We start from the raw sequence: 27,725 nt of genomic DNA, 5'->3' as shown, positions 1-27,725 counted from the left end.
GACTCTTACTATCTTTCTGGCTCCTCTTCTTCAAGATTCCTTAAATCCTGAGGACAGGGATTTGATGGAGACCTCCAATTTAGACTCTCTCCACATAATGTCTGACACCATGTCTCTTCATCTGTGAAGGAAACTAATTCAACTCATAATAAACTTTCTAACCACCACTCTTACCAATCTGTATACAAGGACATAATGGCTAATGTTGACTGTCAGCCTGACTGGCTTGAAAATCCATTCTCCTTTCTCTCTCTCTCTCTCTCTCTCTCTCTCTCTCTCTCTCTCTCTCTTCCTAAACACCATGGTGTGAGTTGTTCTGTTGTTCTGCTGCTCTATGCTCTTCCTGACACAATGGACAGAAACCTCTAAGCCATGAGCCTATGTAAATCTGTCCTTCCTTAAATAGTTCTGTTCAGGTACTATTTTTAGAGCAATGCAAATTGCATATCATGCTGCCTATAATTGCCTGTAGATACTAGTGATGATCAGCTCTATTTCTTGTAACAGAATTCTGTCAGAAGAGGCAAGTGTCAAGCATGGGCAGCTACCATGCTGTTTTTCTCTCACACTACACAGCAAGCACAAGGCTAGTACAGTCTTGCTTCATGGCATCTTTCTTCCAAGCACCAACCTTACAGAATCACCCACAGATTGGAGCCTTGCCTCTTGGAGCAAATTTAAAAATATGTAGACAACCAAGAGCTGGTATCTTAAAGATTCTGCTTAGGAAAAAGAAAGAAAGAACACATCATTGCTGCTCACCTTTTGTGAACCAGAATAAGATACACATGACCAAGCTTAACATAAGTGAGGCAAGGAAGTACAAGCTTTCTCGTGGGAATAGACAGGAGCTATTGCTGACCAATAATGAAGCCTACATCAGGGGAATAATAAGATTACAATATACACCTCAATCCTCCAGAGCTTGGAGCTGAGTACACAATCACATTTTTAAGGGCACCAACAGTCCAGTTCTTGCTAAGTTTTAAAAAGAAAATGGTGTTTGCATTTTTGTAATCAAGGTGCATCCTTGGGCTGTCTTTTGTCCTTCACAGATGAAACCATTGGGCGGCAACATTATTAATGTCCCCAGTGATGAGCATGGCATTATTCCAGAGGCTCTCAAAAAAATACTTTCTCGATGGAACCCAGAAGATTCCAAGGATACCACAAAAAAGGCACCAAAATTTCTTTATACCGTCCCAAATGGCAACAATCCTACAGGCTACTCATTGACAGGTGACCGCAAGAAGGAAATCTATGAGGTATTGACAAGAGAGTGACAAGCCTGTGTCCCAGCTTCTAGCTTACCGTTTTTAGAGAGTCTCATTAAAGTTGCTTTTCTTATTAACTCTCCTGCCCCTTGATTTCAAGGAAGATGCTTTTTTAAAATTTTTTATTAATTACTCTTTATTCATTTTGTATCCCCCCATAAGCCCCTCCCTCCTCCCTCCCAATTCCACCCTCCCACCCATTTCTGCATGCATGCCACTCCCCAAGTCCACTGATAGGGGAGGTTCTCCTCTCCTTTCTGATCTTAGTCTATCAGTTCTCATCAAAAGTGGCTGCATTGTCCTCTTCTGTGGCCTGGTAAGGCTGCTCCCCCCTCAGGGGGAGGTGATCAAAGAGCAGGCCAATCAGATTATGTCAGAGGCAGTCCCTCTTCCTATTACTATGTAACCCACTTGGACATTGAACTGCCATGTGCTACAACTGTGCAGGGTTCTAGGTTATCTCCATGAATAGTCCTTGGTTGGAGAATGAGTCTCTGGGAAGTTCCCTGTGTTCAAATTATCTTGTTCTGTTGCTCTCCTTCTGGAGTTACTGTCCCCTCCAGCTCTTACTATTTCCTACTTCTTACATAAAATTCCATTCACTCTGCCCATCAGTTGGCCATCAGGCTCAGCATCTGCTTTGACAGTCTATACTGCAGAGGCTTTCAGAGGCCCTCTGTGGCAGGTTCCAAGGTTGTTTCCTGTTTTCTTCTGGCTTTCAGAGGCCCTCTGTAGCAGGTTCCGAGGTTGTTTCCTATTTTCTTTTTCTTCTGATGTCCATCCTCTTTGCCTATCAGGATGGGGATTGAACATTTTAGTTAGGGTCCTCGCTTTTGCTTAGTTTGTTTAGATGTACAGATGTTAGTGAGTTTATTCTATGTTGTATGCTTATATGAGTGAGTATATACCATGCGTGTCTTTTTGCTTCTGGGACAACTCACTCAGGATGATCCTTTCCAGGTCCCACCATTTACCTGCAAATTTCATGATTTCCTTATTTTTCATTGCTGAGTAATGCTCCATTGTATAGATTTACCACAGTTTCTGGATCCATTCTCCAGTTGAGGGGCATCTCGGCTGTTTCCAGCTTCTGACTATTACAAATAAAACTACTACAAACATGGTTGAGCAAATGTCCTTTTTGTGTACTTGAGCAAATTTTGGGTATATGCCTAGGAGTGGTATGGCTGGATCTTGAGGAAGCGCTATTCCTAGTTGTCTGAGAAAGCGCCAGATTGATTTCCAGAGTGGTTGTACAAGTTTACATTCTCACCAGCAGTGGAGAAGGGTTCCCCTTTCTACACAACCTCTCCAGCATGTGTTGTCCCTTGAGTTTTTCATCTTGGCCATTCTGATGGGTGTAAGGTGAAATCTCAAGGTTGTTTTGATTTGCATTTCCCTAATGGCTAATGAGGTCGAGCATTTCTTTAAGTGCTTCTCTGCCATTTGATATTCCTCTACAGAAAATTCTCTCTTTAGCTCTGTTCCCCATTTTTTAAGTGGATTACTTGGTTTGTTGCTTTTCAGCTTGTTTAGTTCTTTATATATATTGGATATGAGTCCTCTGTCAGATAAAGGGTTGGTGATGATTTTTTCCCAATCTGTAGGCAGTTGCTTTGTTTTGATGATGGTGTCCTTTGCTTTACAGAAGCTTTTCAATTTCATGAGGTCCCATTTATTGATTGTTGCTCTTAGAGCCTGTGATGTTGGTGTTCTGTTCAGGAATTTTTCTCCTGTACCAATGAGTTCTAGGGTATTCCCCACTTTTTTTTCTAGCCAATTTAATGTGTCTGGTTTTATGTTGAGGTCTTTGATCCACTTGGACTTCAGTTTTGTGCAGGGTGATAAGTATGGATCTATTTGCATTTTTCTACATGTAGACATCCAGTTGGACCAGCACCATTTGTTAAAGATGCTATCTTTTTTCCATTGTATGGTTTTGGCATCTTTGTCAAAAATCAGGTGTCCGTAAGTGTGTGGGTTTATTTCTGGGTCTTCTGTTCGATTCCATTGATCCACCATTCTGTTTCTATGCCAGTACCATGCAGTTTTTATAACTGTTGCTCTATAGTACAGCTTGAGATCAGGGATGGAGATACCTCCAGAAGATCTTTTATTGTAGAGGATTGTTTTAGCAATTCTCGGTTTCTTGTTATTCCATACGAAGTTGAGGATTTTTCTTTCCAGGTCTGTAAAGAATTGTGTTGGCAATTTGATGGGAATTGCATTAAATCTGTAGATTGCTTTTGGTAAGATGGCCATTTTTACTATGTTAATCCTGCCAAGCCATGAGCATGGGAGATCTTTCCATCTTCTCATATCTTCCTCTAATTCTTTCTTCAGAGACTTGAAATTTTTTTCATACAAGTCTTTGACTTGCTTGGTTAGGGTTACCTCAAGGTACTTTATGTCATTTGTGGCTATTGTGAATGGTGTTGTTTCTCTAATTTCTTTCTCAGCCCTTTTGTCTTTTGTATACAGGAGTGCTACTGATTTTTTCGAGTTAATTTTGTATCTGTCCACTTTGCTGAAGGTGTTTATCAGTTGTAGAAATTCCCTGGTAGAGTTTTTGGGGTCACTCATGTATACTATCATATCATCTGCAAATAGTGATAATTTGATTTCTTCCTTTCCTATCTGTATCCCCTTGATCTCCTTCAACTGTCTTATTGCTCTAGCAAGGACTTCCAGCACTATGTTGAAGAGATATGGAGAGAGTGGGCAGCCTTGTCTTGTCCCTGATTTCAGTGGGATTGCTTTAAGTTTCTCTCCATTGAGTTTGATGTTGGCTATAGGCTTGCTGTATATTGCCTTTACTATGTTTAGGTATGTGCCTTGTATCCCTGATCTCTCCAGTACTTTAAACATGAATGGATGTTGGATTTTGTCAAATGCTTTTTCAGCATCTAGGGAGATTATCATGTGGTTTTTTTTTCTTTCAGTTTGTTAATATGGTGGATCACATTGATGGATTTCCATATATTGAACCACCCCTGCATACCTGGGATGAAGGCTACATGGTCATAGTGGATAATATCTTTGATGTGTTCTTATATTCTGTTTGCAAGTATTTTGTTAAGTATTTTTGCATCAATGTTCATAAGGGAGATTGGCCTGAAATTCTCTTTCTTTGTTGAGTCTTTGTGAGGTTTAGGTACCAAGGTAAATTTGGCATCATAGAATGAGTTTGGTAATGTTCCTTCTGTTTCTATTTTGTGGAATAGTTTGAAGAGAATTGGAGTTAGCTCTTCTTTGAAGGTCTGGTAGAATTCTGTGCTGAAGCCATCTGGTCCTGGGCTTTTTTTGGATGGGAGACTTTTGATGACTGCTTCTATTTCTTTGGGGGATATAGGACTATTTAATTGATTTACCTGGTCCTGATTCAGCTTTGGTAAGTCAAATCGATCAAGAAAATTGTCCATTTTATTTAGATTTTCAAATTTTGTGGCATATAGACTTTTGAAGTAAGTCCTAATGATTGTTTGGATTTCCTCAGTGTCTGTAGTTATGTCCCCCTTTTCATTTCTGATTTTGTTGATTTGGGTGGTGTCTCTCTGCCTTTTAGTTAGCTTGGCTAAGGGTTTGTCGATCTTGTTGATTTTCTCAAAGAACCAGCTCTTGGTTTCATTGATTCTTTGAATTGTTTTATTTGTTTCTAATTGATTGATTTCAGCCCTGAGTTTGATAATTTCCAGCCGTCTACTCCTTTTTGGTGTGTCTGCTTCTTCTTTTTCTAGGGTTTTTAAGTGGGCCATTAAGTTGCTTGAATGAGCTGTCTCGAATTTCTTCTTGAAGGCACTTAGTGCTATGAACTTTCCTCTTAGCACTGCTTTCATTGTGTCCCACAAGTTTGGGTATGTTGTGTCTTCATTTTCATTGAGTTCTAGAAAGGCTTTAATTTCTTTCTTTATTTCTTCCCTGACCCAGCTGTCATTTAGTAACAAGTTGTTCAGTTTCCATGTGTGTGTAGGCTTTTTGCTATTTCTGTTGTTGTTGAAGTCCAGCTTTATTCCATGGTGATCAGACAGGATACATGGGATTATTTCAGTCTTCTTGTATCTGTTGAGGCTTGCTTTGTGACCAACTATATGGTCTATTTTGGAGAAGATTCCATGAGGTGCTAAGAAGAAGGTAAATTCTTTTGTGTTTGGGTGTAAAGTTCTGTAAATGTCTGTGAGGTCCATTTGATTCATGACCTCTGTCAGAGATATTGTTTCTTTGTTTAATTTCTGTTTTGTTGACCTGTCCTTTGTTGAGAGTGGGGTGTTGAAGTCTCCCACTATTAATGTGTGGGGATCTATATGTGGTTTACACTTTATCAATGTTTCTTTTACAAATGTGGGTGCTCTTGTATTTGGGGCATAGATGTTCAGGATTGTGATGTCTTCCTGGTGGAATTTTCCCTTGATGAGTATGAAGTGTCCTTCCCCATCTCTTTTTATTAATTTTGGTTGAAAGTCTATTTTATCAGATATTAGAATGGCTACTCCTGCCTGTTTCTTGGGTCCATTTGCTTGGAAAGTTGTCTTCCAACCTTTTGCCCTCAGGTAATGTCTATCTTTGTGCCTTATGTGTGTTTCTTGTATGCAACAGATTGCTGGGTTTTGTTTACGTATCCACTCTGTTAATTTGTGTCTTTTTACTGGAGAGTTGAGTCCATTGATGTTGAGAGAGATTAATGACCAGTGGATGTTAGATCCTTTGATTTTGATGTTGGCTGTGTTCATAAGGTTGTGTGCTTGGTTGCTTTTTGTTTTACTGTAGTAAGGTTAATTATTTCCTGTGTTTTCTTGACAGAAGCTAATTTTCTTGGGTTGTATTTTCCCTTCCAGTGTCTTCTGTAATGCTGGATTTGTGTGTAGGTATTTTTGAAATTTGTTTTTGTCATTGAATATCTTGTTTTCTCCGTCTATGAGGACTGAGAGTTTTGCACAGTATAGTAGCTTGGGCTGACATCTGTGTTCTCTTAGGGTCTGCATGATATCTGTCCAGGCCCTTTTGGCTTTCATAGTTTCTGTTGAAAAGTCAGGTGTGATTCTAATGGGTTTGCCATTATATGTTACTTGGCCTTTTTCCCTTGCAGCTTTTAGTATTTTTTCTTTGTTCTGTATACTTACTGTTTTGATTATTATGTGGCGGGAGGATTTTCTTTTCTGGTCAAATTTGTTGGGTGTTCTGTAGGCCTCATGTATTCTTAATTGGCTTCTCCTTTAACTTGGGGAAATTTTCTTCAATGATTTTGTGGAAAATATTTTCTGGGCCTTGGAGAAGGGAGTCTTCTTTTTCCTCTATACCTATTATTCTTAGGTTTTGTCTTTTCATATTGTCTTGGATTTCTTGGACGGTCTGTGTCAGGAATTTTTTGGATTTAACATTTTCTTTGACAGATACGTCGATTTCTTGCATTGTATCTTCTACACCTGAGATTCTTTCTTCCATTTCTTGTATTCTGTTGGTTATGCTTACCTCTGTAGTTCCTGTTTTCTTCCCTAAATTCTTCCTCTCCATTATTTCTTCCATTTGTGTTTTCTTTAATTTTTCCAGTTCTATCTTCAGGTCTTGAGTTGTTTTGTTTACTTCCTTCACCTGTCTGCTTGTATTTTTCTCTTTTTCTTTTAGTTCCTTCAACTATGTCTCTTTATTTCTTTCAGTGATTTAATTATTTCTTCTCTGAATGCCACAAGCTGTTTGGCTGCATCTTCCCATATTTCTTCACAGATGGCCCTAATCTGCTTGTCTTTAACTTCCTCCGTTTCTTTACGGATAGCCATGATCTGTTTGGTTTTATCTTCCTCTAATTCTTTACATATTTTATTTGTTTCCTCTATTATCCTCTTCATCAACATAGATGTAAGGTCATCTTCTTGATTTTCTATTATGCTGCGTTGTCCAGGGCTTTTCGCCCCGGATGGCTGGGTTCTGGAGATGCCATATTGCTCTGTCTTTTGCTGGTTGAGCTTTTACGCTGACCCCTACCCATTGGGCTGATTTAGATGTTGGCTGTTAGTTTCTGTGCTTCCTGGAGTCCTGAGATAGGGAGAATCCCCTTGGCCTGAAGATGATTTTTCCTGAAGGATTCCTCCTCTGCTTTTTGGGTATGGTCACTGTATGGCCAGTGTTTCTCAGGAGTTGCCACTGCTCACCTCAGGTTTATAGCCCTGAGTAGTAGCTGTGGTCTTTGTTAGGCAGGGGGGGATCTCCTCTTACCCATAGAAGTTTTCAAGACAGCTGCCCCACTGATGAGTTTCTTGTTATAAATTTAGTGTGCTGCTGCTCACTAAATTTCCAGGTACAGTGCTCTTGAAGAACCTGCTGATTCCCTAGCTGTGGGGTTTTCTCCCAACAGGGAAACTCAGTCTGTTATCCTGGGGCACACAGTTCTGTCCGGGAAAGTGGGAGGTGCACTCAGCAAGTCTCTGGGCCAGAGGCTGAATGCTCCGCTCTGTGCCTGGAGAATGTTCACCTAGGTTGAGTTGGCGCCTGGGGGCGCTGCCATGGTCTGCAGGCTGGGTGCCTCACTCTGGACCAGAAGCTCTGTGTCCCTGTCTGGGATGGCGGCTGCAGGCACTGCTCAGGTCCAGAAGCTGTGGGAGCAGCCCTCTTGAAGGACCAGGGATTCCCACAGTTTTGACAGTCTAGCTAGGGATAACTGGTTGATCCTTGGCACAGTATCTGAGGGCTGCTGTAATGGATCTCTGGCTTTTGTAGGTCTGAGTTATCAGCTGTGTGTTCCAGTGCCCTAGGGGAACTCAATAATGGAGGCTGAGCACAGCGCTTCTGCCTGCATATGAGCCTAGAGTCTGCGTGAATCCAGGAAGTCTTTTGGTGCTGGGTGTCCTAAGCATTAGAGCTGATGATCCCCTCCGCTGGGGTTTCCTCCTGCCAGAGACACCCAGTCTTTGCTTTGGGGACCGCTATTCTGTCTGGGGTGGCGAGTAGAACCCACAGCACAGATGCCCGCTGTGGCTCTGCCTTTCTGGCCGTTCGGAGCCTTGGCTGCTGCCTAAACTGGGTAATTTTCCCTAGATCTTTTCTGGGTGGGGGTGTCGGCTGAGTGCTCTGAGATCAGACCAGCCATTTCCCTCCCTATGGGTTTGCACCTGCCAGTGAAACGTAGTCTCTGGTGCCCTGGTGCTCACAGTTCTATCTGAGGCGGCGAATCAGGTGCACAGGCAAGGCTCTGTGCAGGCACCTGGGTCCCGGCTCTGGCTCCAGGCTGGCTCCTGGGGCGCCCGCGGAACCCGAGTCTTTTCCAGGGGATGTCTGGGTGACCTGAGGTCGGTCCCAATTGTTTCCTGCTCCGTGGGGTTATCTCTCGACTGGGAAATCCAGTCTATGGTGTTGTGGGCCCACAGTTCAGTCTGGGACCGTGACCATATCATGCTGGTGTGTAGCTCTGGGTTGGCGACCAAGCGCCTGGCGGAACCAGGATCTCTTCTGAGGTTTAGCCGGGTGAGTTAAAGCTGATTGAATCCCCCACCGTGGGGTATCCTCTCACCTGTGAAACACAATCACTTTTGTTTTATGGCCATGAGTTCTGATTGCTGGTCACTGTGCCAAACCTGCTGTGCTGCTCCTCAGAATGAGAGTCCTCCCAGCGCTGCCATCTTGCCCCCAGCCAGGAAGATGCTCTTTAATAAAACGGACTCATTCATCTATGCCAGAGTTCCTACTAAAGTGATACACAATAAATTGCCACATCTTCTGTTTCTGAAATTTATTTTGCCTTCATTGGTACTTTAATACTTGAAAAATCCTGTTCTCGGCCACCTGTTAGAAGGACACATTCGGTTCTCACTATGGGATGTTTGTGTTTGCACTGTGTTTTAGACTTTCTATGTCTATCTGCTACTCGTCATTCTGGGCTATAAAAAATTAAAAAAAAAAACCAACAGGGAACTCTTTCTATCATCTCTTTAGCTATCTATGCTGCCTTGTATTTTTGCCATTTTTAATACAGAGTATGTAGAGCTATACATAAATGTGAAAAAATAGGATAAAAATTACTATCTGTGAAGTCTTGCTGCTGGACTTAATTAAGTGAGTGTCTAACCTTTCCCTGCAAACTGCTTTAAAAATAACTGTTAAGCCCCATTTAATTACATGGAACCTAACCATGTACATTAGAATCACTGCCAGATTTCAACCAATTGTTTTTACCTGGAAAATATAAAGTTTCAAGATATTGCTTTGTTATTTATATACTATCTATACTTCCCTGAGCTCTCTCTCTCTCTCTCTCTCTCTCTCTCTCTCTCGTCTTGTGTTTTATCTACATATTCCCCTAAGATAGCATTATCCAGTTCCATGGTTATAAATTTCATTTGCATGAGGTGATTTCCTCCTTGCTCAGCTTCATCTCTTCCCTGAACTCCAACTTGTCAATCATTGTGATATCTCCATAGATATCCAATAGCATTTCAAACATAACCTGCCCCAAATAGAACTGCTGGCTTTTCTCTAGCTCCAGCCCTAAGCCTCATAAATACAACCAACCCCTCCATGCTCTCCGGCCTCATAAATAATGTTCATGAACAATTACTTTTATTTCTCTCTATTTTCTTTTCTCCCCTCTTATATTCCATTCCTCCTGTGACTTCACCATCAAGCTCTTCTAAGTCCATCTTTTTCCTCCACCACTCCTCCTAGCCACACTTCCTAAGCCACTCTCTGTCCATACTGTATGACAGCATGACATCAGCACTCACCCTCTTGCATTCAGCTCATAGTATCTAGTTGGCCACAGTTTGCATGTCAACCAGTCCTAGCCTCTGATGTAAGGTAAATGAAAAGTCAGCCATGTGGCTTTCCAAATTCTAAAGGTTAAATTTTGTTACAATTTTGTGAATATCATCACTCTCTTCTCTCTCTCTCTCTCTCTCTCTCTCTCTCTCTCCCTCTGTCTCTCTCTTATTTCTAACTGCATCCCATATGCCAAGGCCAAATTGTCCTCCTCTGTCTCTTACTCATGTCAAGTTTTTGTTCACCCGCACTATCTCTGCTTTCCCTCATACCTCAGTCTGAAATCCTCTTTCTTAACATTTGCATAACTAATTTATTCTGAACATTTTGAGTTCTAATGTTACCTTGTCAGGAAGAGCTCCTCAGAGGTTTGACCTGAGTAACTATCTGTCTTAGTTAGGATTACTATTGCTGATGAAACACCATGACCAAAGCAACTTGGGAAGCAGTCCATTTGACTTACACTTCCATATCACAGTTCTTCATCAAAAGAAATCAGGAGAGGAACTCAAGCACAGTAGGAACCCAGAGGCAGGAGCTGATGCAGAGGCCATAAAGGGGTGCTACTGGCTTGTTCCCTATGCTTTGCTCAGCTTGCATTTCAAAGAACCCAGGACCACCAGCCCAGGGATGGAACCACCCACACTGGGCTGGACACACTCCCATCAATCACTAATGAGGAAAATGCCTCTCAACTGGATCTTATGAAGGCATTTTTTTAGTTGAGGTTCCCTTCTTTCATATGATTCTAGTTTGTGTCCAATTGACATAAGGCTAGCCAGCACACTATCACTCTATTTCTATTTAATTCCTATTCATTAGCAACTTGCTTATATAAGTTTCTGTCTTCCATGAGAAAAAGAACATTCAGTAACTCATTCATCTCCAACCTCAGTGTTTAGGATAAAAAACTCAATAGTTCATGAATGAATGAATGAATGAGCACAAAGAACTGATTACAAATAATCTTCATCTTAGACAGCTCCTAAGAAATAAATATATGGCTTTAACCTTTTAGCTTGCAAGAAAATATGACTTCCTCATAATAGAAGATGATCCTTACTATTTTCTCCAGTTCAACAAGGTATGTGAAAATGTGGCCTTACATCACTGTCAAAGATCATCTGTTATACATTGTTATCTGCATTGGAAGCTGCATTGTGTCAAAGCTACCTGCTCTCACAATGAACTTGAGTAAGTGTTAGTGAGTTCTCTATAGTTTTTCAGTCTTCCGGTTTTGCCAGTTTTCTTTTTTGTATTAAGGTTCCTTCTAGAAATTACTTACCATTGGGATAGCAGCTAGTTCTCTGAAATGTGCACTTAGCAAGCAAAGCCAATTAGGTCGGTGGTGCTAAACTACAAATCCTACTTCATATTACCTCAGACATCAAATGAGGGGTGTGGCATGGGGTCCATCTTCAATTTCAACTTCAGTCTGGGAATGGCAACTGACTAGAATGGTGGCTAAGGGGGAAATGAAATGTACTCAGGCTGAAGAGGAAGTGGGGCTGTGCCCAGGTCAGGCTCTCAATGGACAGAGAAGGCACTGCAACCACATAAGTGCATCCCTGTCAAATGCTCTGAACCTTATGTGGAGGATCGTGGGGTTTTAATGTCGTCCTCGCTATATGTGCATGCTACATTCCATGATAATGGTTTTCTAGCCAGCAATAGTAGTGGTACAGGCTGTCAGTGCCAAAGCACTGTGTGTTCTCAGAACCATAGACATCCATCCTGTAATCGGATCTGGTTCCTCCCTTTGCATATACGGAGAAGACACAAAACTTCTTGCTTTGCTTTTGCAGAGCACCATTTGCCCTGCCTTCCTGCCCGGAGTGTGATAATGAACTCCTTTCTCACTTGACTCTACTTTCAATGAAAATCTTAGTGTAACATTAACTACATTTCTCACTTGCATTTGAATCAGTTTTTATGTTTCTAGTCAATTTCCAGGAATCACCATTGTAGCTGAATAACCTCAAATGGTGCTGGTCGTCTTGAAAGAATTTTTTGTTGTCATTTTATCTGAAATAATTTCTTCTGAATTCTTCCTCTGAATCTAATAGCCTCAAATTTCAATCCCAGGTTGGGGGCAGGGAGTGGCAAAGAGGGCCTGTTTGAAGTTTCCCCAAATTCATAGTAATGACATCTTAAGCAAATCAGGAATCCTATGTGAGCATATTTAGCAAAGAAACTCGGAGGTCAGGCAGGCATAAGGAAAGAACACACGGATTGCAGGTATTGGGGCCTAGACGAAGGTAAGACATACCTGCTGCATGTGTCCCTGTGCCTGTTTGCCTTTTCCACACTGTGCAAAGTAAACTTACAGTGATCAGAGTTTGAAAATCAACAGCGATTGTCTTCCTATTTCAGCCCTGGGCACCAACCTTTCTCTCTATGGATGTCGATGGGCGAGTGATTAGAGCTGACACCTTTTCAAAAGTTCTCTCCTCGGGGTAAGGCCCATGTCTATAACTTGATGCCAGCCTTAAATCCTTCAGTTCAAGAAATTCTCCCCACTTAAAGCTTGTATTTATTCCCTTTGCCTTAAAATGTCCATCAGTCCTGGAAGTGCTGTTATGTGCAGACCAATATATGGCAATGGCAAGTGGAGACATACAGGGTTCACCGGTTTCACGCATCTAGCTACAATAGTGAGCCCTCAGTTTTCCTGGATCTTTTCCTCAACAGCAAAGGCAGGCTACCCCTTAAACCCAGCCCTCACTCATTGGACGGAAAATCAAGATTCCTCTAGTCTTGTTAAATGTCCGACCACATTGCTATTCTACTTTGGAACAACTATTGCAATAAAGAGGATTTTCGTTTTGTAGTTTATTTGCTAGGCCAAGTTCTACAAATCTGCTTAACTATGATAGAAAATCAGAAAAAAATTAATCACTGTTATGCCCTATAGAAGCTCTTTACATATTCTAAAGAGGGCCTGTTTGAAGTTTCTCCAAATTCATAGTAATGACATCTTAAGCAAATCAGGAATCCTATGTGAGCATATTTAGCAAAGAAACTCGGAGGTCAGGCAGACATAACATAAGAACACACGGATTGCAGGTATTGGGGCCTAGACAAAGGTAAGACATACCTGCTGCATGTGTTCAGTCTATTTATTATCTGTTTATTCTAATAAACAGATTTTCCTCAAAAAAGTACTTGATCACTAATAGGTATATGGGCATTTTATTCTCTTTATATATTTCTAATGTTCAAAGATGCTTGGCTATCAGTCTAAGTTGTAGGAGGATAATCAACATTCTAGAAACATATATTAAAATGTCATATCTAGAAATTTTAATAGTATTTGCATTGTTTTTATCATATATATTTAAATTCAAATGCTTTTGAAGTAAGAAGTAAGTACTTTGATTAGAATATACAAGTCTTCAACATCTCTTTGCCTCAGGTCATCATTTTTCTAGTAAAATCAGCAAAATGATTCACAATAGTTGTTTATGTGGGGTTGGAATAAAACCCTTTCTCCTTCTGTGTAGGCTGAGAGTAGGGTTTATGACTGGCCCTAAGTCCTTGATAAGGAGGATTGTTCTGCACACACAAGTTTCAACGTTACATCCCTGCACTCTCTCACAGGTAAGCCCAATTAGTGATTTTTTTTTTTTAATCAGAATCAGATGTAAGCAAATGAGATTAAATTAAATTGACAGGGGAAAAGCAATCAAACGCTGAATCTTCATTCCTAGACAAAATTAGTAGTCCAGCATCCGCAGAGGCTTAATCTAAGAAGCAAGTGAGGAATGGTTTAAGCTAGCATGGCTGTGATGCCTGCCCAGAGTCCTCATGAACAGGGGTATACTCACTGGGAGAACACTAAATGTCAGTCAGTTATTAAACATTTTTTCAAAAGAGAATCTGATGACGTAATTAAAACTTTGGCTTCATTGTGTTGGAATTTATAGTGATATAAAGAAATCAAGCCTTTTTAGTGCCTTCCAATCCATTTTTCGGCTACTCCTGAAGCCACTCATCAGAAAGCATTTTAATTAAAGTTAACAAATTCACTGTTTATTAGTAAATAAGTAGGAGGTTGAATAAACTTTCTCACGGGCTTTGAAAAAGTACTGTAATCTTGAGAATTAGGTCTTAGGTGTTTTCACATCGTGTTCATGTGTGGATGTGGGTGGGCATGCATTAAATTAAGGATGTCTTCCTTAATATCTCAGCATGTTACTTTTGGGGACAAAGCCTCTCACTGAACCTGGAGCTCACCTATTTGGCTTGACTGGCCAGCAGTGAGCTCCAAAAAGGAAAGAAAAAGAGAACATTTTGTGTGTTTTCAAATTTACAGATATAATCCAGTAGTCAATAGCATAAGTCTGGAGATAGAAAAATCTGTCTTTGAATCCAAGCTCTAGGATCAGTTGTTTGACATCAAGAAAATGAACCTTTGTCCTTTCATTTCCTTATCAGTACAACAGAACTACCATTCCTTAATTATGACGGTCCAAATAGACAGACCTATCAATATGTTACAGTGGAGCCTGGAATGTAAGAAAGCTCTGAGGGGGCTTTTGTTCTCTGGTTGTTTCTTTGCATTTGTTTTGTGTGTATGTGTGTGCTCATTTGTGTATTCACGAGGCCAGAGGTCAGCATCAGATGTCCTTTTCTTTCTTTCTTTTTTTTTTTAAACAACAAGGTCTCTCACTGAACCTGCAGCCTGCTTGCTAGCACTGAAGCTATAATGGATAGCATATGGGCAGCTTTCCTCAGGTCCCCATGCTTAGGCAGGAAGCAGCTGAGCCTGCCTGCTGTTGTTGTCCTGTCTTTTAACTGAGGTTTGTTGACATCACTGACAGGACCCAGACTGTTGGTTGCAGCTTTCTGTGTTTCCATAAGCAGAAGGGATCAGCTCCCATGTTTAGAAAGCACAACCTGGGTTTGGAGAGTGAACCATGACATTGTTGCTGTCTGTCTCTTTCAGTTCATGATATCACAGCTTTTATACCAATGGGGAGAAGAGGGCTTCCTGACCCATGTTGACAGGTATTGAGTCATTTGTTAAAACATTTTGTGAGCAAAATAGGAGCCCAGAATACAAAGTACAAACCATTTACAGTAATGATTTATAATTCTTCCTTCTTTTTTTTTAAGATTTATTTATTTTTAGTTTGTGTGCATGGGTGTTTGCCTGTACAGATGTCTCTGTACTGTGCACCTGGTATTTACATAGCCCAGAAGACGACACTGGATTCCCAGAACCAGAGTTACAGATTGTTGTGAAGTAGCTAGGAGATGATTACAAGCTGTTGCATATACACTGAAAACCCAACCCCATTTTTCTGCCAATGTAGCAACTGTCCTCACTCACTGAGCCTTCTCTTTATCCCCTTTATTTTTCCTTCCTAAATGTGCAAAATCACACAAACAAAATAGTCATTTTGTTTTGGTTGCTTTTCACATAGAAAGTTTTCTCAGCAGCGTTCAAGTTCCAGCCTGAACTCTTGTCCACCCATACCACAGGTTAGGGTTCCCTGTTTTAGCTGAAAAAAATTGTCCATACACAGAAACATTTTATTTGATAACCAACTAAGGACACAGGACATGGGAACTGATTAAAGTATGAATGAGTGAGAATATACTTTTCTTGTCAGTATAAGGAGACAAATCACAGATTTTTTTGTTATGTAAATGTGGTGTTTCCTGGGCCACTTAGAAACAAGCACAAACAGGGTCTCCTCTTTCCCAAACCAATGACTCAGCATTTCAATATAGTTTCCTTTAATCTCAAGTGTTCCCCTACTGAAAAAATGACAATTTCTCAGGTCAACTAAACACAAAGGTCAGTTATGCTACCTCTGCTACATCTAAATTCCATATTTTATGTAGAAATGAATTTTGCTCTATTAATTTTTAAACTATAATTTCTCTGTAATAAAGGCAGAAAGAAGTTTTCAAAAGCTTTTCCCCAAAAGCTCTTCCCCATGCACGTTAAAGCAATGCAGTATTCTGTTGTAGAGCAGTTAATGTTTCAATCAAAGGAAAAACAAAAAGCAGGCTGGAGTCCAAAGCTTTACCTGTGTCTGTGGTCTTCCGTGTTATGATCTCAGCGATCTTTGTCATTGGCTTCTTCCAGGACTATTGATTTCTATAAGAACCAGAGGGATTTGATATTGGCAGCTGCAGACAAGTGGTTAAGTGGTGAGTGGGGAGCATCTGGTGTTAATACAAACAGTAGCATGTCTAGAGCAGTGGTGGTCAGTCTTGGTATAGGAGAGACTGTCCTGTGAGTGGTTTCTTGCCTAGGAAAAGTTGCTCTACAGACAGTCTCACAAGTACCAAGTTGTCAAACCTTGAGTTCTATCATCTCTGCCACCTGCTGCAAGGTGCTTTTTGTTTGTTTGTTTTGGGGTGTTTTTTGGGGGGGTTGTTTTTTGTTTGTTTGGTTTTTGTTTTAAGACAGAATCTTTTGTAGCTCAGGCTGGCCTTGAACTTCTGATCCTCCTGCCTCCACTCCCCAAATGTTGAAATTGCAGAGATATACTACCACACCTAGTTTACGAGGTGCTGGCACCAGAACCTGGGTCGCCAGAATTCAAGGCAAGCACTCTACCAACTGAGCTATGGTGTCAACACCACAGTTTGTGGTTTTAAGAGAGAAAAAACTCATTCAAAAATTAACCAGCAATGTTACCTGCAGCTGAATAAAAGCCATCTTCAAAAATGTTCATAAGCTGTTAGTTTTTCAGAATTTTGCTCCCAAAATACTTTCTGTTTATAACGGAAAATAAATGTGAACAAGTAGTATAGTATAATTTAAAATATTTAAATTCGTTAACACAAAAGGATTTTCTTTGTTACTTTGAATTTAGGATGCTTTTTATTCTAAAATAAAGTCAGATAAATGACCCTGGTTTAATTATAGCATTAAAAATGATTTGATGGGAAGAGTATTAAGTAAAAAGTATCAACGCCTGTGACTGCCATATATCATACATCATTTTCTATAAAGTCTTGATTAAAAGCAGAATTATTTTCTGTATGACAAGAGTAATTTTCTACCACTTTGTGTAGGAGTGGTGACAAAAATATTTTTAAGCAATTAAAATCAAAATACTTATTCTTTTTCCTTAGTTTTTTGTTTGTTTGTTTGTTTTTTTCTATCATAATAGTCACACGTAAAGCTTGAAGAAGAATCTGGAATTCATGATTTCAGCACTTTTATTCTAATTAGTTAAATTTCTGTAGAAATTAATCCATCCGAGCATGCAAGCTATTACATAAATAGTAGGGTTTATGCAATCCAAGGAGACTCCAGGAGGGATCGAAGAAGCAGCCTTAAAATTGGAAGGGGCTTGAGTGTGACTACCTGCATGAAGGAGGGGCACACCGAATGTCTTGCTCTTTCTGAAGGCTGACAGCTCTGAGTGCACACAGGAACTGCTGTCTCTAAGCTTCTTATCCCAACACTGATGGCTTTTTAAAGTGAACACAGAACATCAACTTGGGGGTCTTGTCAAGTCACATTTTGAGATACTTTCACTGAAACAAACTGGAAGTGCTGGTTTGTGATCATTGCACCTGTGTGGGGAACTGGAGCTCACCAGAGACATGCCTAGAACACGTTATCTTCTTTCCTTTGCAGGTCTGGCGGAGTGGCATGTCCCCAAAGCTGGCATGTTTCTGTGGATTAAAGTTAAGGGAATCTCTGACACAAAAGACCTGATTAAAAAAAAGGCTATTAAAAGAGAGGTAAACTCGGGAGGTGGGGTGGAGGTGATGGCCAAAGGAAAGTTTATACTATTTCTTTGAATTCATACTGACATCATACATCTTCTTAGCATCCACTTGCAGGCACTGAGTAAACTCAAAACTGAGTATAACTTTTCAGTTGATGGATTAAATTGTTCCTTCTCGCTATTCATCCCCTTATCCTGTTCATCAGGTTGTCTCTGTAAGCCCTGAGATCTGTTTCCCAGAATCACAGTCTACAGTCTAGACAGTAACTCTCAATGAACAGATTAGGTTGTCATTGGCAAGATCCCACGCAGGTACATTAGAAACAATTCCACACAGTTAGATCCAGAGACAGACTGCCCAGGTAAGATCAGATTTATTCTCTCTGACCATCTCATGAGAGGGCAAAATTCATGTTTTCCTCACTTTACTTCTCTTACTTATCTACTGTGTTGCTGCACACAGTAGGTACTTACTCCATACATGCACATAGCCTATTTCAAATTAATTTATTTCAATATAATTGGCTAATGTGAATATTTTCTTCAGTTTAATTATTTTATGTCAATGACATCATTATTAATAACTTTCGGTAAGTGGCTGTTTGAATGCATTAGTGAGCTAAGTGCTAAGGGTGGAGACTGATATAATGTCTACTTTTTCCAAAGCTCCGCATCATATGTCTATATGGATACATGCGTATGTACATGCATATACATACATATGGATGGATGGATCTGGTGTGGGCTTCTTAACTTATTCTAAATAGTCCCCAAGTATATTGCTAATACCTTAGCCCACGTTTTGACAACATCCTCCCTCTCTTACAGGTCTTTACTTCTAGTCTATCTCAAAACATTTTCACCTTATTGGGAGAAATGATGGCTTTCACATTTTTAAAATTGGGATAATGAAACCCATCTTCTACCTGAAATCTCCTATGTAGAGTACACCATATCATTTCAGACTAAACTCATCTTGTTTTAGCAATTAGTACCCAGATTTATAGATTGTAACAAAAACCAATTACTTAATGTTTTTGAGGATCAGTGGTAATTGCTATATAAATTATAAACTCTACATCTCAAGGCTTAAGATAATAGGATTTATTTCTGACTCACCTAAAAATTAAAATCATGACCTTGGGTCCTTCCATATTTGGCCTCCAGTCTTAATGTGTACTCTAAGATTGCTTCAAAATGGAAGAAGCTTACATCCATTACTTAAAATTAACTAATGTGGCCAATATAACTACAAAAAGGCTAGGAGTGCCAGGAGAGCAGAGTGCATGCTTAGACTGGGCAAGGTCCTGGTTTCAACCCCCAGAGTGAAAACAAGAAGGGAAAGAAGCAGGGAGAGAGGGAGAGGTATGAGGAAGAAAGAGAAGGAGGGAGGGAGGGAGGGAGGAAGGGAGGGTGGGAGGGAGGGAGGAGGGAAAGATGAAATGGAGATAAAGAGGCAAGAAGGACTAAAGTATACGTGTTTGTCTAGGATGAAGAGAAAATGAGTGTCAGCTCACTCAGCTGTCCGTACTAGCATAGTCATAAGAAAAGCAGTTTTCTGTTCTCCACACCCCATTTTGACTTACTTACTAACATTTCTATTCTTCTATTTTATGAATTAAACATTTGTATTCTTTCAGTTTCCATAAATGTAGCATTTTCTCCCTATTCCAGAACCTTTACATCATAACGTTTCTCTCTAAAATATTGCTCCCTACTCATTGTTAAGCCAATATCTAGTTGCCTTGTGAGTCCCAGTTAGAAATCTCAACGTTTGCATTCGTATTGCTTTTGTAGGTAGGCTGGCCACTTATTTGTGTTTACTGTTTCTTTCTAACCTGTCCTTTATACATTGAATCTTGGTGTTCTCTTCTCAGTTTTTATGTGGAGAAGAAATACCATTGGTCATGTTGATGGTAAATACTGCCCCTAATTCTTTGCACTCAGGTTTGTCTATCACATGCCATATGTATCTTATATGATTTTTCTATTTTCTATTGTGATTTCTTATTTCATGAATGGCTCTTAAGCTTAAAATATTTATCCCCACAGTAATACGAGATTGTCCTAAATTTTCTTTTAGTTTTTCTTCCGTGGTATAATCACTTATCTTCCACAACCTCTTACAGATCTTATTAGTTCCTGGAAATGCTTTCTTCATCAACAGCTCAGCTCCCACATCCTTCTTTAGAGCATCCTTCTCCCTGGTTACCCCAGAGCAGATGGATATAGTGAGTATCCTCTTTAGAGTCACACAGACTCCTAGCTCTGACTTTGGATGTGTGTGTTCACCTTGTAAGTTAGAAATGATTTCATTTCTTCCTACACTTCTAAAAGACAGACTTTGGGGAACCAGCCATGAGTTTAATACACATCTTCTTTTTGCTTTGTTGCTTGGCATCTGTAGGCAATTGAGACTAAACTGGAGTTAAAGTTTGTTGTCTTTGTAAGTGGCCAGAACTTATTGAAGAGCACTGGGGAGTTTCCAACAGGTTCTGGGGCAATATGTTTTTCTTCTTTCATTGAATCACATAAATGAATAGTAAAATCATAAGCCACGAGTTTATTCAGTTTCTCTGAAGAAAAAAAAGCACAGTGAGGATTAAAAATAGCCTGAGAACTGTGTACAGAGAAACCCAAAAGGAAGAGCTACAAACCAAGCATTGCCTTTGACCTTCAGAGTGTGTGGATGTGTGCTCGGGGACAGACTCCTTGTGTATCTTTTCTTTACTTGCTTCTCATGCTTCTAATATGCTGTTCACAAGCTCATGTTGCTCTTACATGTGAAGAGATTTGAGCAGTCCTAACTATATAAGTTATGTTTTCAGAGGAGAGAATATATGACAATGCAAGATACTTATACAGTGGACAAAATAAAAAATGATGCATGAATGTTCAAATTTAAAAAAAAATCTGGAAATGTATAAGCCTGGTGTATACTTAGCCACATCTCAATGGCTCCTGAGGACATTCTGCTGGGACATGGCTGCTGTCAAACTTACTTTTCGCTGTCTCATCCCAACTTCAGGTTGATAGTCTATGTAAATCTTCAGAGCTACTATAGAGCTTTCCAAAACGACATGCTAATTTAATCAGTGCTTCTTTCCTTTCTGTTTTAGGCCTTCCAGAGATTGGCCCAAGTCATAAAAGAATCTTTATAAAGCACTCAAACTCAGCATCATACTCATAATTTTTAGATAAATTACTTCTGTACTTTGCTGAAGAAATGATTGTTGCTGTTTGACAGGTGGAATGTATCCATTTCATAAAACATCTATAGCAACTTAACTGAACAAAGTCCCTTTAAACCCATCATATTGCCAAAATACTTTTGGATCTACTTTTGCCTTTTGATTAACTTTCAGCTCACAAAAGATTAAATTTTATTGCAAAGAACACTATAGCTGCTTTATAATGTCCAATGAAAAATTTCTTCTAAACTAACATGTTATACTGAATTATTTTCAAAATGCAAGGAGATTATTAAAATGGCACATAATATGCAGCTTTTTTCTGCTTTGAGGAAATTTCATGACCATTTATTGAAAAAGTTGTTCTAATTTGACAATTATAAATTACTTTGTAGCCTTCCATGGTATTACAGAAATCTCTTTAAAATTAAAATTTTGAAGCTTAGCATATAAGAAAAGGAATCATACATGCTAATTCCAAGTAAAGAGGAGGAAATTGTGGTTTTAGAAAACTTTCCTTTTACACAACAAGGACATTTGCACAACCATGTTCATAGCAACTTTATTTATAATAGCCAGAACCTGGAAACAACCTAGATGTCCCTCAACAGAGGAATGGATACAGAAATTGTGGTACATTTACACAATGTAATACTACTCAGCAATTAAAAACAAGGAAATCATGAAATTTTCAGGCAAATGATGGGATCTAGAAAAGATCTTTCTGAGTGAGGTATCCCAGAAGGAGAAAGACACACATGGTATATACTCACTCATATAGTCCTATAAGATATGATAAACATAATGAAATGTATGCACTTAAAGAAGACAAACAAGAAAGAGAATTTGCGGTAAGATGATCAATCCTCACTCAGAAAAACAAATGGTATGGATGTTGGAAGAAGGAGAAAACAGGAAACAGGGCAGGAGCCAACCACAGAGGGCCTATGAAAGACTCTACCCAGCAGTGTATCACAGCAAATTCTGAGACTCTTAACCAAACTTTGGGCAGAGTGCAGGGAATCCTATGAAAGAAGGGGAAGATGGTGGGACCTGGAGAGGACATAAACTCCACAAGGAGAGCAACAGAAACAAAATATCTGGGCACAGGGGTCTTTTCTGAGACTGATACTCCAACCAAGGACCATTCATGGATATAACTTAGATCCCCTGCTCAGATATAGCCCATGGCAGCTCAGTGTCCAAGAGGGTACCCTAGTAAGGGGAACAGGGACTGTCTCTGACATGAACTCAGTGGCTGGCTATTTGACCACCCCCTGAGTAGGGAGCAGCCTTGCCAGGCCACAGAGCAGGACAATACAGCCAGTCCTGATGAGACCTGATAAGCTAAGGTTAGATGGAAGGGGAAGAAGACCTCCCCTATTGGTGTACTTGGAGAGGGGAATGGGAGGAGATGAGAGAGGGATGGTGGGATTGGGAGGGAATGAGAGAGAGGGCTACAGCAGGGATACAAAGTGAATAAACTGTAATTAATATAAAAATAAAAATTTAATTAAAAAAGGAAACTTTACTTGTATTTTCATAGTGCTGCATGGTTAACAAAAGCACAATTTACAAATGCTTTACAGATGATTCCTCTTGCACCTTTGAGGTTTTACACTTTTTACTACTCTAGTTGGTGGTGGGACCGATGAGAATGGAGCCAATAAATAAGGCAGACTAAAGTCTCATGCAATAACCAACTTTACTCAGAGCATCAGACATGTTGTACTCTGAGAGTTAAGCGGAGTCACATGGGTAAATTGTATAATCGCGAGGGCAAGTCACACGAGATGGGCAAGCCACACACGGCAAAAACGTGTTTCTCCATAGAGGCATTATAAACAAATAACAAGAGCCGACTGTAATGAATAATCTGAGGTAAACTCACTCCTATTGGCTACACCTGGGAAGGGCACAAAAGCAAAATCTGAGAACTATTCTGTGTTTTTTAGGAAACTGAAGTCACAAGACTCTTGTCTTGTTTTCTTGTTTTTTTTTTTTTTTCCTCATAAGTACTCAGAATTCTCACATGACTCTATTTTTGGACCATGTTCCAACATCTCCCTCTGATTTACTTTTGGTAGCAGGATATCTAGAGCGGTTTTGATTTGAGATGTTGTAGATAAATCTAATTGTCATTTGGTGCATGAGTATCCTACAAGCAAACAGATTATAAGTGTAATAAATAATATTAGGACAGTGAAAGCAGTGTGTGTAATAGCCTGCCACCAAGAACAGGGAACCAAACTATGTCCAGCACTATTAGTTATATTATTTTCTTGATCAGAAAAATCTAGAGAACAGCTTGAAAAGAGACTCATAAAATTAGCAATCCAGGTGTCTAGTAGAACATAAGTCCATATTTGCCCATAGGAACACAAGTGTCATGATGCCCCATGCAAATGGAAAATGATTCAAATCTCAAGGAAAAAATTAAACCCAGTGCCTCCTTCAGATGGATGAATGAGTCTATCATGGTCCCAAGGACCATCATAAGCACAGAGTCATTAGTAAAGGCAACAGGAGCTGGATCTAACCTACAAGCTGAAGTAATGGAAGATGAGGATCAGAAGCCAATACATGTGTTCAGAGGCACTCATGGCAGATGCACAGGTCGAAGCAGCTAGCATCACCAGAAAAAGATTCTCAGGTGACATGGGGTTCTCTGGGCTTCATAAAATAACTTCTCTCTTGGTGCATAGGGCTTTAACTGGCCTCAGGCGGGCAGACTTGACTTCTGATGATATGGTCAATATGTCCTTTTGCCCTTTACTGGGAGTTTTGCTGTCTTTCTGGTGACTTCCGCTTTCTTCTCACCCTCCGCCATTGTCCTTGATGGCCCTGGGCTGGAGGGTCCAAAGAGGAATTCATAATGTCTTGGTGGCTCTATCTGCAATGGCAGATGCACACCCGGTCTCAATTTTCTTCTGGGGGAACAAAAATAGGGCAGAGTGTTTATTTCTTAACCAGGGAGGTTAGAGTACACATGAGTATGAGTAATAGAAAAAAGTGTATGTTTGAATTTTAACCAGATGTTCTATTTAAGTGTTTATGAATTGACCAGAGTGATGAATCAAAATAGACATTTCTACACGTGGGTGTGAGGAAAAAGAAGTATTAACAGATTGGTGACTGTCTGAACCATGACTCCCTTCTATACCCTTAGATGAGCTATCCTCTTGTGCTATAATACCTGTAGGAGATAGTTTAGAGTAAATGAGTATGTTTAAAGGCAGTGAAGGGTCCACATGATACACAAGTGCTTCTTTTAGTGTGGATTCAAATAGCCACAGTTCTCTTCTTGCCTCTCAAGATAAAATGTGAGGACCGCCCAATGCTGTCTTACCTTCTAGAGTTTCAAAGAGATCAGTGTGTTGCAAATACCAAGTGCAACTCATGAGGCCAGGTGGGAACTGGGAAATGAATTCCTTTACCCTACTCTGCCCTAGCTTGCCTAGGTTGTAAAGTAAGCTTTGTCATACGCGCTCATAAGTCCGCACCAAAAGGTGGAGAGAATTCAAGATTAGACTGATTATCAGATCCTCAGCTCATGCTTCAGGGTCATTTTCAGGCAATGGAGGACACATAGCTAAAGGAGCTGAAAAAGTCATCATTGCTGTAATTATCTGTGGTGCTGATTTTACTTTCAATTTTTCCTAAAAGAGGAAAATCCCTCTCTCTCTCTCTCTCTCTCTCTCTCTCTCTCTCTCTCTCTCATCTTTCACCAATTTTAAGGTTTGGGCATCCACCTTATATTCATTCAAGGAATTAGGCATCTTTTCTGCATTATTACAATCATCCTTTATATTCCACAAGTATTTTGATAACAGTCTAAATTAATGCCCAAGTGACCCAAAATCAAACAGGGATCTTTTCCCCTTGTTCATATGCCTTTTAAATATTCCTTCAGACTCATCCATACCTCTTCACCTAAGAAAGGGAATTATAATCTTAAACAACTTGCAAGCAATTTAGTAGTTGTGATTTTCATACTTGTGTTCCTCCTTTCTTTAAACATGATGTACAAGCCGAGCTTGAGGCAAAGCTCTTCCTGTTTTCTTCTGCCCCCTTAGTCTCACTCAAACCCTTCTTTAAGAGCTCCCACTCTTTGGTAGCTGACTTCAGGTCCCTACTTAGGCACCAACTGTTCACTGCTCCAGCTGGTGGTGGGGCCTAGAAGAATGGAGCAGAGGTGGACTAAAGACTCACACAATAGCCAACTTTATTCAGAACATCCAACGTTTTTTACTCTGAGAGTTAAGAAGACTCACATGAGAAAACTGTACAATCACAAGCACAAGCTGCACGTTGCAAAAACATGTTTTTCCATAGAGCCATATAAAGAAATGACAATTGCCAATTGTAACGAATAATGTAAAGTCACTTCTATCTGCCACACCTGGGAGGGGCACAAAAGCATAATTCAAGAACAATTCCTTGTTGGTTTTGTTTTTTTTTTTTTTTTTAAAGAAACTAAAGTCACAAGACTCTTGTCTTGTTTTCTCGGAGTTCTCTTCCAAACACTGAGACCTCTCCTCACATAAGTCTGTTCTTGGGTCCTTTGCCAACATTACATAATTTCAAAATAATTTCCTCACTTTTAAAATGTTTCTCTACCAAGCATCTATGGTCTTAAATTTACAAGATTTTCAGGAAGGAATAAAATGAAGCCCACAAAGTATGTCATCCCCAGCAGTTACCAGAATCTATCACGTTTCATCGTGCACCTAAGGGAACAGGAGCATACTGAGGCACAAGTGCTCTGCACTCATTTTCTTTAACCACTGAACAAGTTACCCCAGATTTTCAAGAAGTGGAAACTTTAAAACAGTTTAAGATACCAGATGATTGAAAGATTTTCCCTGCTTGTGACTAGCAGAGTTATTATGTAAAAAAGACTGTACTAAAGAAAGTAATGCACAAATTTGACACAATCTCCATAAAAATTTCAATGACATTCTTACAGAACTTAGAAAAAAACCAATTCATATGAAGCAGAACAGACTACAAGTGGTCAAAGCAATCCTAAGGAAGAAGCAATGCTGACACAGCACAATACCGACCTCTGGTTACACTACAGAGCTACATTACAAATATATTGTGGTAGTAGCCCCCAAACAGACATAAAAATTGATGTCATGGAATTGAGCACCCGTAACTATAAGCCCACACCTAATAGCTGCCTACAGGTATCAAAAAATACGTTGAAGAACAGCTTCTTCAACAAACGGTGCCAGGAGAACTGAATATGTTATGCCCGATTTGAGAGACCCTAAAAAGACCACCAGGAGTTGAGTCCATTGCAAATCACACAAGAATCTTTATTCAAGCTTAAGCTCAGGCCACCAATCTTCCCTGACACAGCAGGTTAGAAAATGAGGCCCTGAGTCTCAGGAGGGCAGAGTTTTTTGAAGGAAAAAACTGCAAGTGGGGAATTCTAAGCCTTGGTGTTACAGTGTAAGATTGGGGGAGGAGGGTCAGCAAGCAAGGTGACCTTTAGGCTAATTGTTCCAAGCACCTGGCCAAACCAACAGATATCTAAAATATCTATATGATAGCCTTCTGGGTGGAGGACCCATTAATACATTCTGTGGTATTTATGACAACCTGTGGAGTGGAGGCCTGATGATAGTTGTCTATTAACAGATTGTGTGGTAGCCCCAGCAACCTGCTGGGTGGAAAGCGAGGTGGCCCTTCTCGGAACCTAAAGGTGGGGGCCAAGCCACTCCAAGGACAGTCAACTTAAGACAGAGTCTGAGAAACAAAATGTAGCCACCCCTGCCATCTTCAATTCCTTCAGATACTCACGTGTATTATAGAGTGAAACTAGATCCATATCTCTCACTCTGCACAAAATTCAATTCAAAAGTGGATTAAAAAATGATAATACAAGAGCAAAAACTCTCAAAATGCTAAAATAAAACATGATCAAAATATTTTAAGAGACAGGAAGAGCCTAGGACTGTCTGAAGAGCTCCAACAGGTATCCTAGGTCATTCTAGATCCTGTCAAGTTGACAATCAACATTAACTATTACTAGTGTTAATTCAGGATCATCATTTGGACCATCTCACAAGCCAGCATGAGCAGCTACTAGTCCTAATCACAATGCTCAGAGTAGTATGGTCTTCACCATCTTTGGGTAGGGGTGATAGAACATGGTTACGTTACAGCCTTGTAGATAGACATTAGAAAGGAAAAGAATGGCACATTCCCATTAGTCTACTCAGCGAAAATGGATGTTTGACTGGGATTTAGTCCTTTCCACAGCGTATGAGATTTGCAAATAAAGCTGATTTCCTCAAATCAGCTGCTATTACTGTTTTTAGAACATTGAGGATGTTCCTGAGCAGCTGAGTCTAATTCCAGGCTATTCTTTCCCACACTTTCTGCATTGTCATACTCAGCACTCATGAAAACACAAGGTAGAGGCTTTAGTATAATTTGAAATTCCTCAGGATGATAGCTGTTGTAAGACCAGTTTAGTTTAGTTAAATCCTGATTATGGCTATCTTCCCAAGGCAAGCGCATTTTCAGTGAATTCATATAACACTGAGGATGTAGGAGAAACAAAATGTTCTTTGATTCCTAGAGGATTTGTTAATTGTCATTTGGCTGTAGGCCAAGGCAACCCTAATGCTTACTAGTACTCTCAGCCATTGGGTCATGTTCTAACTAGTGAAATATTTTCCTTAAAAACTGAACTTTAGCAATTTCCCCATAAATGTCACAGATTTCAATGGAAAAAATTCAGTAGTACTGTAGGCTTCACACCAAATCTACTTTATTTATATTCTTAAGGACCTTTACCT

General features: G+C 39.9%; 1 protein-coding gene across 1 annotated transcript; it reads left to right on the top strand.

Moving 5' to 3' along the window:
• Positions 1-1,031: 1,031 nt before the first annotated feature.
• LOC129685925 (kynurenine/alpha-aminoadipate aminotransferase, mitochondrial-like) lies at positions 1,032-21,117 on the top strand. The gene is made up of 9 exons (XM_055619454.1): positions 1,032-1,265; positions 11,035-11,100; positions 12,390-12,472; positions 13,520-13,616; positions 14,965-15,026; positions 16,117-16,181; positions 17,626-17,732; positions 19,849-19,950; positions 20,839-21,117. The coding sequence occupies exons 1-9, from the start codon at positions 1,056-1,058 to the stop codon at positions 20,878-20,880; spliced, it is 834 nt and encodes a 277-aa protein (XP_055475429.1). The 5' UTR covers positions 1,032-1,055; the 3' UTR covers positions 20,881-21,117.
• Positions 21,118-27,725: the final 6,608 nt, after the last annotated feature.

The sequence above is a fragment of the Psammomys obesus genome, unplaced genomic scaffold (assembly GCF_907164565.1).
Source record: "Psammomys obesus unplaced genomic scaffold, mPsaObe1.curated_primary_1811, whole genome shotgun sequence".
In the NCBI taxonomy this organism is placed as follows: Eukaryota; Metazoa; Chordata; class Mammalia; order Rodentia; family Muridae; genus Psammomys; species Psammomys obesus.
Note: the sequence above shows the minus strand (reverse complement) of the source record. Positions and strands in the feature narration are given on the sequence as shown.